Source organism: Squalius cephalus (assembly GCF_949319135.1).
Source record: "Squalius cephalus genome assembly, chromosome: 5".
NCBI lineage: Eukaryota > Metazoa > Chordata > Actinopteri > Cypriniformes > Leuciscidae > Squalius > Squalius cephalus.
The window spans coordinates 15,968,743-15,981,042 of NC_137126.1; the positions used below are offsets into that span (position 1 = coordinate 15,968,743).

At 35.9% G+C, this 12,300-nt stretch overlaps 1 protein-coding gene across 5 annotated transcripts in view; it reads left to right on the forward strand.

The window, feature by feature from the left end:
- abr (ABR activator of RhoGEF and GTPase) overlaps positions 1 to 12,300 on the forward strand; it is a 488,870-nt gene that overhangs the window by 329,031 nt on the left and 147,539 nt on the right. For all 5 annotated transcript variants that reach the window (XM_079870546.1, XM_079870547.1, XM_079870548.1 and 2 more), the window contains 3 exons: positions 6,219 to 6,341; positions 6,521 to 6,596; positions 7,509 to 7,613. In XM_079870546.1, the coding sequence (XP_079726672.1) occupies positions 6,219 to 6,341; positions 6,521 to 6,596; positions 7,509 to 7,613 (304 nt within the window). The remainder of the gene's footprint in view (positions 1 to 6,218; positions 6,342 to 6,520; positions 6,597 to 7,508; positions 7,614 to 12,300) is intronic.

Here is a 12,300-nt window from a genome sequence, read left to right on the forward strand (position 1 = left end):
GCACACTACTTGGGGGCCCAGCTGGGGTCGTTCCTCTTCAGCCAGAGCCACTGGCTGCTTCTTTCTGCTGCCTCTGATGCAGCTTTAACGGCTGTGCGCTGGTTCTGGCCCTTAATTCCCAGATTCCTCAGCAGTTTTGTGGTGGATGTTCCCACAAACCCTCTGCACCCAACCTCCACTGGGCGGACTTCCGCGTTCCAGCCACAATGGTATATTAAAGGGGTCATATAATGTCATTTTTGTACAAGCTAATATGATCCTTTAGGGTCAAAATTAAAAGTTTGTAATATACTTTAACTAAAAATTCTCATTAGTATTGTAAGAAAACACTAATTTTACCTGGTCAAAAACAGCTCTGTTTTCAACACGCCGTTTAAGTGCATGTGTCTTTAAATGATAATGAGCTTTGCTCACCCCGCCCCTCTGTTCTGTGAGTACACCATTTATAACACAATAACACAATAACCATAACGCGTCGTTCATTATAAACGTGGGATTATGAATTATATTGAGAACGTCGTACATAGAAAACATGCCGTAATGTACCCTGAGTGTAAACCTTAGCCGCATTCATCGTGAAGCGTGCTAGCGATTTGCAAAGATTAATATAAAGATTAATATAAAGGTCAATAAAACGTTACACTCACTTCAGTTCTTCTGGAGGTGCAGCAGGAACACGGATAGTTGGTACCGATCCTTTTTTCAGGAGCAGCTTCTTAGCAAATAACCAGCTTTATACTGACCCTCGTGTGTAAAGCAGTCTGGTGTGTGAAATGATTCGCGCAAACATGAAAGCATTGACGTTGATCGTGGGGAATATTCCCTTCGAAAACAAACTCAGCCACTGCGTCTTCAGCGGTTCAGATTTAGGAACATCAATATGATGCTGTGTTCGTTATTACACCCAAGAACAGAACACCACACTCGCTTAGACTCCATTCTACTCAGTGCTCCAGCTATCAACAATGAACGCGCCGGTCGGCGCGTGCTATGATTGACAGCTCGCTCACGAGGGCGCGAGGGCGGGTCTGTGTTGAAACGCTGCTGTCAATCAACCATCGTGGGAGGGGCGTCGATTTTGTGACGTCACAAAATCGAACAGCTTGATTTGAGACAGGGGTAAACATATAAGAAGATAAAAAAAAAAAAACACTGGATGGATTTTTATCATTTTATGATGGTTGTGTACAGGCACTGCCAACACACATTTCAGTACAATCAACTTGTAAAAGTGCATGTACCATTATATGACCCCTTTAAATTGTACACATGGGGTACTTTTTATCCTTGTGTGCACCAAACCCATCTAGTGTGTTTGCTGCCAAAAAGCTCTTTTTTTAGTTTCATCTGACCACAGAACCCTGTGCCGTTTGAAGTTCCAGTCGTGTCTGACAACTGAATATGCTGGAGTTTGTTTTTGGATGAGCAAGGAGCATTTTTCTTGAAAACCTCCCAAACAACATGTGGGGATGTAGGGGTTGTTTGATTTTTTTTTTTTTTTATAGGCTTTCTGACCCCAAGACTCAACTAATCTCTGCAATTCTCCATCTGTGATTATTGAAGAGTCTTTGGCCACTCGAACTCTCCTCCTCACCGTTCATTAAGACAATATAGACACACGTCCTCTTCCAGGAGGATTCGTAACATCTTTAGTTGATTATAACTTCTTAATTATTGCCCTGATGGTCAAAATGAGGATTTTCAATTCTTTAGCTATTTTCTTACAGCCACTCTCTATTTTGTGATGCTCAACAATCTTTTGCTGCACATCAAAACTATATTCTTTGGTTTTACTCATTGTGATGGATGATTAAGGGAATTTGGCCTTTGTGTTTCCTCATATTTAAACTCCTGTGAAACAAGGTCATAGCTGGACAATTTCATGTTCCTAGTCACCCTGGTGTGCTAAAAAAGGTAAATATTAATGGGAGTATACTTCAGAGATATTTTATTCATAAAAAATTCTAGGGGTATGAATAATTGTGGCCAACGTGTTTTGGAGAAAAACATTTATTTCATATTGTGATTTCCCCCCCACTTTCAATTCTTTTACTTCAATGAAAGGTTAGTTTTTGCCAATTTTTTGAATGAAAGATCAAAAGGATAAACAATGCAGATTTATTTTTTACAGCGATTTTTGATCATATTTACCAGGGGTATGATTAATTCTGAGCACGACTATATATATATATATATATATATATATATATATATATTCACATACAGCTATGGACATCCTGAATGTTCAACACTACATGTGTAGCAGTGTTATTTTAGTATTAGTTATGGTTATTAGTTATACTAATATAGTTTTTATTAATATGTTTTATTATTCATTTATTATTATTATTTATATGGTCAGGTTTTATTTTTTTATTTTTTAGTAATGTTATGTTATTTTTTATATTATTTTTTAAATTACATTTATTTTTTATTTTAGTTTTAGTTCAGTTTTAGTTTATTTCCACTTAGTAATTTTAGTGCTTCAACTTAAATTTTAGGATATTTGCCAAGGCAACATTTATAATTTTCCTTTAGTGTGTATGTTTTTTTTAACTAATAAGGTTGTATACATAGTTTCCATGATTGAGAAATTTTCATTACTATTGGAGCTGCCAGTTTGCTAATTTTCAAATGATTATTGAACAGCAAGCACAAACTGCAAAAGTGACAGCCCTTCTGGCACGCTCAGTGACCAAATTCGCTCACTCATTTTCATTCACTCCTTAAAGTGTACTATATTAGTGGACTAATGTAAGGAATAGTGAATGAGGGTATAAGGGGCGATTTCGAACACAGCCTGGGTGTGTTTGACCTGATTGCTGAATGACATCATAAGTACAGCGAGGATACAGAGCCGTCTGCTCTCTAATCACCATACTTTGATGTCATACGGTCTGCGCAGCGCTGCTTCAAGTCAAACACACCTAGGACTTGCTGCATCCTATTTCATAATTAAAAGTATACTTTATTTTTTTTAAATTAAAACATTGAAACATCATTTCATATTTCTCTATTCAAACTTTTCTCTAAAAGTTCTCTAACTGAATTAAATGATTTTTAACACTATAAAAAAGCAAAAAAGGTGGGGGCGGTGCCGCGGTGAGCAAGTGATGTAACCGGTAACATTGGAGACACAGACTCGCAGCAAGCCTACTGTGAAGTTTGCTTTAAAGTTCCACAGAGGTCACACCTTTGGAGTTTTGGCTTGGGAGATCCAGCAGTGTATTTTACTGTGGGCATGGGCTTTTTATCCCTGTTTGCCCCAAACCCATCTGGTGGGTTTGCTGCAAAAAAGCTCTTTTTTTGTTTGTTTCATCTGACCATAGAATCCGGTGCCTTTTGAAGTTCCAGTCGTGTCTGACAAACAAATATTCTGGAGTTTGTTTTTGGATGAGTGAGAATGAATTTTCTTGAAACCCTCCCAAACATGTGATGATGTGTTTTACTTTTATTTTATTTTTGCTTTCTGACCCCAAAACTCAACTAATCTCTTTAGACACATGTCCTTTAACTATTTTCTTACAGCCACTTTCTATTTTGTGAAGCTCAACAATCTTTTGCTGCACATCAGAACTATATTCTTTGGTTTTACTCATTGTGATGGATGATTGAGGGAATTTGGCCTTTGTGTTTCAACTCCATTGAAACAAGAAGTCATTGCTATACAATTTCATGTTCCAGGTCACTCTGGTGTGCTAAAAAGAAAAAAGGTAAATATTAATGGGAATGTACTTCAGAGATATTTTACTCATAAAAAATTGTGAGTAAAATAATGTGATTTACCCCCCACTTTCAATTCTTTTACTTTAATAAAAGGTTAGATTTTTGCAACATTTTTTAATGAAAGATCAAAGGGATAAACAATGCAGATTTATTTTTACAGCCATCTTTGACCATATTTACCAGGGGTGCCAATAATTCTCACCACAACTGTAAGTGCATGTTTAAAGGGGTGGTTCGGGATTTTTGACATCGGACCTCATTTTTAAGTCAGCCTGGTTGTTATTCATCAGTGGAGAATTTTTTAAAAAAAAATGATCCAGTTCTTATATTTGGATAGTTAGCCGATGCTAGGCTAGTAGTGATGTGACATTTGAAGCGAGGTGTCGGAGCGTGTGTCGAGAAAAAGTGGGCGTGCCAGATGAAGCCGCGATTCGAGGCTTGTGTTGTTAACGTGAAAATCACGTGACTAATGACAAACGAGGCCTCGGTTTGTGTAAATACGTCATCGGTTCAGTCTGAGTGTCGCTTCCGGATAAAAGGATTCGAAACTCGCGCCTCCTTGTGGGTGTTGTCAGGAGTTGTAGTAGTGTCAGAGAGTCAGAGAGTTAGAAAACTATCATTGTCATTGTCGTTTATTGTGTCATATGTGAGGGCTGTAGGCCTATATTATTACATTATTAGGTTAGAATAGTTATAGTAACCTATATTATTATTATAGTAGGCCTAGCTATATTATAGTCTTGTTATATTAATTAGTTAAGTTTATTTGGATTGCTCTGGATTTTTGCATCTGGACTGGATTGCTTTTTTATTTGGATTGCCCTTTTGGATTTGTTTGCTTTTTGTGACTCTTCCTTTTTCCTGGTAATGGAGCCAGCAAGAAAGAGGGAATCCTCCCCTGTCTGGGCTCAACAGAAGCATCAGTGTCCTCATTTATACCAGCTGGCACTGGCATTTATATGTTCCCCTGCATCCTCTGGTCCTTGTGAAATGATCTTTTCCAAGGCTGGAGAGATTTTGTCCAAGAAGAGGAATCGTCTAAAGCCCAACACACTTGAAATAATTCAATAAATAAATAAAAAAAACTTAATAAATAAGTTTCTCAATAAAAAATCTATTGTAATCCTTCCTTCCGGACTATTCTGTTGCAGTTTACTTTAATCTGTTATCTATAATCTGCTAAATGAATAAATGTACTTTATTACACTCCCTCAAACATAAGCACTGCACTCAACACGGTGTCACTGTTGTTGTTCATACTGTCACTATCCAAACAATTTATGAATAATTAATGAACTGTGAGTGTGACTCTGGACAAGTAAATTCAGACAGAGAAAGATACATATTTTATATTATACACAGTAATGGACAAATGTCTGATCATGTCTTTTTATTATTGCAAATGAAAGGTTACAGACATCAATAGTGAGTACAAAATAAATAAATATTTTTATTTATAAAAAATATTTTTATAAAATATATATTTAAATATAAATATACAAATAAATATACATATTTATTTGTATATTTACATTAAAAATAAATATTTTTATTTATAAAAGTATTTGTATAAAATATTTTTTTTTTATAAAAATATATATTTTATATAAAATGAGGGAGGGAAGGCGCGCCCGCGACACTGGTTCAGAATGAATGAATTTGTCTGCTATTTCTTTGCACAGTAGCTAGGTGTCACTAGTGAGCAATGCTGAATGAAGCTTCGAGTAATGAACCTTTAGCTGAAGCAATGGCCTGCAAGGTCTCAGTGGTTCAGGAAGCCTCATTTTGCCATCACTATAGGCTAGCGCGAGTCAATGGTATATATGTTAGCCAGCCATTAAAAAACGTTTTACCCACTCCACAGTGCACCAAACGCAAATCAATTATAACACTAGACTATCGATGTATATGTCCGTTGAGAGAATAATGTTAGAAATCAAACTTACCTTTCATCACATGGCATTAGTTATAATTTGTTCCCTGTAATCATAAGCCTTGTCTACAGCAGCAGCGGAGTGATATTGATTACCTAGGCAACCGAGTGAGCCGGTACACACATGACGCAAGTATATTTACCTGCGCTTCTGTTCTGTGTTTACTTTTTGCCGCATTACTAACCGGAGCAAAGTCAAATTCCGCAGCTGCTGAGAAACTAGTTCCTTTGGGATCATTGAGATGAAAGGTAAGTTTGATTTCTAACATTATTCTCTCAACGGACATTTGCATCGATAGTCTAGTGTTATAATTGATTTGCATTTGGTGCACTGTGGAGTGGGTAAAACGGTTTTTAATGGCTGGCTAACATATATACCATTGACTCGCGCTAGCCTAGCATCGGCTAACTATCCAAATATAAGGACTGGATAATTTAAAAAAAAAAAATTCTCCACTGATGAATAACAACCAGGCTGACTTAAAAATGAGGTCCGATGTCAAAAATCCCGAACCACCCCTTTAATGTACTAATATCAGATTGATTTGTGTGTGAACAGAAAGCACAGAAAGGTCAGAGTCGTAACGTGGATCGTCTAAGGAAGAAGATGAATGAGCAGGAGTCGTGTCTGCTGATACACTCCCCTACCATCCCATTCCGCATCCCCAACAAACACGGCAAGGTACCGCATCGCACAACCATTTGATTTACAACACTGTTATTTGTGAAAAGATATATTTTTAACACTTGTTACACATGACACACAAATGTTTTCTGTTTAAATGTTGTGCTTCTGTTGTTTATAGCTTTCCAATAGGGGGAGCCATTGTTATTCTACTCACTGTCTCTTTCTCTCTCCAGAGCTACCTGTTCCTGCTGTCCTCAGATTATGAGAGGTCAGAATGGAGGGAAAGCATTCAGAAACTGATGAAGAAAGGTAAGAAAATGTGTTATTTTAAAAGATCAGGTTATTCTCCCTTACAATATCAAATCATCATTAAAAAATTACACAATCCATCATTTCTGTATTAGCCTCGCTGTCACTCCAGTAATGCTCTCTAAGGTTTAAAACTATTTAAAATTAATAGGTCCACTATAGGGCCTTAGCAAATTTAGCAAGAAGGCAGCAAGATGATTTAATTATAATTATTTACAATAGGTTATAATAAGAATGCAGTGGTGAGCTCTCACTTACGATAAGTTTATTTCCACCTGGTTATTTATGCTTATTTTAGATCCTGTTCCTGCAGTCCTGCATTTTTCTGTGTTCACAAAGTGTTCACAAAGCTGTTTACTTTTTTAATAATTATTCTTTTTTTAACACCAGAAAGACCAGACCAATCTTTTTTCTCTGTTTTTTTTCTTTTTATTAAGAGCCACAAAACATATGTTGCATTTTATGTTTAATTTATTTACCAAAAGGCAATCATTGTCGTCTTTGTCATCCAAGATGGAAGTGGGCTTCAAATAATGTGTTGGACATTAGGGGGATTTGGAGTCATAATGATTCTTGAAAATGATCCTGAAAATGTCCTACCTTTCTGTGGACATCCTGAATGTTCAACAATGCATGTGTAGCAGTGCTATTTTAGTATTATTTATATACTAATATAGTTTTTAATAATTTATTTATATATTATTATTATTTATATGTTTAGTTTTAATTTTGTTTTAGGAATGTTATGTGCTTGTCATTTTTTCTCTCCATTTTTTATATTATTATTTAAATGTAATTAATTTTTTATTTTAGTTTTAGTTCCGTTTTACTTTATTTCCATTTAGTAATTTTAGTGCTTTAACGTAGAGCTCTTAATTTTAGAGCTCACTGTGTGTGTATGTGTGTTTTTAGACCTACAGGCATGTGTGTTGAGTTCAGTGGAGCTGCAAGTGTTAACCGGCTCCTGCTTCAAACTCAGAACTGTCCACAACATTCCTGTCACCAGCACCAAAGATGGTAAGTGACACATATTTTAACGTTTTTTCTCTGCTCTCTTGATATAGTTATATCTAGAGGGGTCAAATGTAAATGCTGTCTGAATCTGGGGAGACTAGGGTAAAATATGTCAGTGAAATCAATTTCAGTTTATATCAGATGTCCTGAGATACATTTAGTTTAGTTAGTATTAGTTTTTCATACATCTCATTTGTCTTTGACTTGAGGAGAACTTCAGTACAAAGCTTATTCTCCATTCCAGTGTTTCTTTCCCTTTTGTTTCCAGTTAAATGCCTTCAGCTCTCATCCCAATAGTTTTTATTTATACTCACTACCCCATTTTCTTCATTCCTCTCTTTCTCTTTCCATCACAGTGCAAAAGTCCAAATGGGATTTTCAGAAATCTAGGTTACAGTCTGGTTCTACTCTACTGATAACCTGTGCAATGTAGATGCTGCTACATTGGCAGGGCAGGGCAGAGTTTCTGAACTTGGTTGTTTGTATTTGTGTGGACTTTTTTTCGATTTGGATGACATTAAATCCATCTGTCCATTATCTTCCACATACAACCCCAGTTAGCAGAGCTGGAGTTAGTCACTATCAAAAGGACAACACTTCCTAAGTGTTGCTATACACATACTCCAAACCTCTCTTTTTGAATTATTAGTGGTTGGAGGTAGATTCAAACATATTAATGCATTTAGCCATGAAATGCATTAAACCTCTTCTAAAACCTGCTTATCCCATGATACAATTACTGTAACACAAAACCTCAAGTCAAATTTATTTATATAGCTCTTTTCAGAATACACATTGTTTCAGAGCAGCTTAATAGAAATTCATGTTGTTAATGTTCATAATATATTACTATCGGGTATTTGAGATTTGCTATATAGTATATATTGCCTTATTTGAGTGTATTGACTGTATGCGAATAAAGTTGGAAATTATAAATCCAACTTTATATATAGAGTTGTATTATAATACAGTTTAAATAAATAAAAAAACGATATAAACAATCATGCACCCAAGATTTGATAGATATATATAGTATATATTACTTAATGTGAGTATACTGTATATGCAGGTAAAGTAATATATATCCAACTTTTAATATAATGCTGGGCAAAAAGTAAGGGATAATGTACATCCAGCCGGTTGTTACTGCAGAATAAACCCCTACAGGGTGATCAGGGCTATCAGGTCTTACGTCACACTGAAGGGATTTATTTTATTCTGCGATAACAACTGGCTGGATGTACATTATCCCACTTATTACATGGCTACTTGCCACATACTGTAAGTAAATAATTAGACACAGAGTATTGACTTGAGTTGAAATATTTTATTAAGGCTTTTTAACGCAAAGCTTCCGCGAAGAAAGCAGTTGCTAGCAAGCGGCAAGTTCAAACTAGATGGAGATTTAAGGGATATGGTACAGTCATACCCCTTATTACATGATATTTCACCTCATAAATAATTACGTGGATGAGAGATATTGATTTGAGATTAAACTTTTTTTAAATCTTACCTGTTCGTTATCTTATAATCCATTACAGTATACAAAACAATTGTTGCAAAATGGCAGCAGCTGCATTTGCATGAAACAAGAGAGTGAGTCCATACCCGGATGACATAATTAAATAATTGTACGCAGAATATAGATTTGAGTTTTAATATTTTATTAGCTCACCAAACGCAAAACTTCCACAAAAGAAAAAACGTTCCTAGCAATCGTATAGCGCTGACTTCAGTTACTCGGATGAGCCTGTGTTATCCGTTTTTACTGGTTGTTATCGGGGAATAACATACCGCTGGGTGGTGCGATTGACTAATCAGAATCAAGTATTTCACAGAGCCATGTTATAATATAGTTTACATCCTTCGATGATTCAACAATGATGCAATGGAGATTTGCTATATAATACATACAACTTAATGCATACCACTCAAGTGTTTTGTTTCTTTCAATAAATAATTCCATTATTACAAATAATCAGATTAAAACTGTTTAATTTATGTATTTATTCTTTAATTCTTTTATTCTGAATTCTTATTTATTTTATTTATTTATTTATTTTGTTATCAATGCTCTGACCACACTGCAACATTAAATAAATAAATAAATAAATAAAATATTGGTTTGAGAGGAGAATGCTGTTGTTGAGCCATTAGAATCATATATATTCATATTCATATATATTACTGTATGCGTGACACAGAAAGAACCCCTCTGATCATCCCCTGAACCCCACAACATCCCTCCTGCTATGAAATTTAAGATACAGGGAATGAGGTGAAATGAGGAGCATCTGGTGAAGGAATGTAAACCCTGCCACATGCCCCATGAACCCCATTTACACTCACAAATACTCTCATTCCTCTGGATACCAGTAGTTTGAGCTGACAAATCAGGACTGTAAGAAGTGTTTGTCTTCATTATGAAAGGAACGGTGACACTGGGAACTCAAAAGGGAACAGTTATTAAATGATGGCCGGCTGCTGTTCAGTGCTTGAGCTTAGAACAGAAAAGGTCCTAGTTATTGCTTTGATGCATCACAAAAGGACTGGTTAAATGTGGGTTCATGAAACACTATGGTTTCGGGATGCTTGTTGTGAATTTAAATTAATTTAGAATGTGAGATACCAACACCAAAATGAATTATGAGGCTTTTAAGATCTCTTTATGTTTTTAAACATTTGTTGCTTTTTATTCCAGTTTTGGCAAAATTCTGAATTTAAGAATTGACTCAAGTCATCAGTTCAATTTGAACTGAATTGGCTGCAACACACGTTGAATTTGAATTGTAATTAAAGGAGGTAGAATTGATTGCATAAAAGTTCAGTAGTGAATACATTATAGTCTAAAGCCTAAAACTTTCAAACTTTGAGCAATAGTTTAAGCTATAAAAATTCGTCTTGACAAACATTTCTTTTATTGTCTTAAACTTTCAAAAAATTTCAGTTCATTTTAATTTAATGTCATTAAATAATTGAATAATATTATGATTAGAATTGCATTTCTACATCCTGTTTGCTCTATTACCTATATTACATTTATAGGTTCAATAATTGACTTGGAATTTAAAACTAAATTTAAATTCAGGAATCGAAAGTAAAATTCAAGAAAACAAAGGCCACTTCACATTGCACAGATAAACGGCAACCAACACAGATTACAGTATGACACTTTTCAGACACTCCACAACCCGGCAAATGCTAATCGAACAGTACTTGCTTTTAAAGCACACTTTTTGTGTGAAATCACATTTATTTTGTCCATCAAAAGTGTGGACAAAATAAATTTCACTATTTCTAATTTCATACTCAATTTCTAGTGCAGTTCAGCAAATATAGACTCGGTGCCAAAACCCCCTCTTCACTGCTTCTCACACGACGCTCCTGCTAGGCGCTCACTTGCTGCTCCTGCTCCCAATGTGAATGCACTCATTGGTTAATGTGCACGGCACGCCGAAAGAAATTTGCGCCGCTCACGCGTGTGGCCATAAAGATGCCTAAAGAAACACTGATCAACAACATAGAGCACATCAAATATGGTAAATGTGAAGTTCAAACATTCTTGCTTAACATGCAAGAACAAAACTCAATGGTTCCTAACTGTCTTTACACGCTGCAAAGTTGACTCGTCTTTAAAGGTAGATGAGGGGTTTGTGAAGGAAAGGTGTTTCAAAACAGCCTTTTTTTGCAATGATGTAGTGATGCTATTGGAGCAGAGATGATTTGACTTTTTCTTTAAGGTGAGTCTGAGTTTAATCAAACTGAATGATGAGATTACATTTGATTCTTACTTTTGGACTGGATTATGATCTCATGTCCACAAACACCATCAGGTCCATGATTGTTTACTCTCTCTTGTGTTGTTCTGACGAGGCGGTGTAGGTTCAAAGAGCTTCTCTGCTATTTCACTTCCTGCTAAATAAATGTAGAGAAAGAGAGACTGCAACTTGAGCACTGCCACCCACTGCTTCTAATATTGATACAATAAGCCACTCTGTGTGTATGTGAGAGATTCGGTCAAGGCCACCCTGAAGTGGTCACTGGTTCTGTGATCCTGGAGACCCCTCACGTGTAGCAGGTTTCCTCTCAGGACAAGAGCCTTTAAGTCCATAAGAATTCTCACATTTTCTGGGGCTTATCATAAATATTGTTTTCATTAATCATGTTTTTATTTAATCCAGTTCACATGATGTTAAACTCTTTTGGAATGGATATCCAAACTCACGGTTTTAGTTGAGGCAGCTGTAGACTCTCAGTTATGTGACACTGTTTTCATTTTCTCTGACATATGCATTCTTTCCACCAGCACTAATTTACAGAGTTCTTCATCAGTGTTTCCAGTGCAGACCAGCCTAAGTCAGGGGGCTGTGACTCTTGACTTGATCTGATCTGTATGTAATAGATCTTGCAACTAGTGCATGACATCACAATTATAAAAGCACTCCCCTTCGAAACTTTTAGTCAGTCATATTTCTAGTCAATCTGACTTTACATTACTGACTGATTTTTTTCAGTACTGATAACAATGCTTGTCAGATAGCCTGATATTTACTATCACCAGTCCAGCAGAGAAATGGATCACACAGACAGGAGATTTGCTATTAGAATAGGACTGTTAAAATTATAACAGACATAAACTCAATCACCAGCTGCTCACATTCTTACTGATGAGCACAGAGAGGGAAACAGA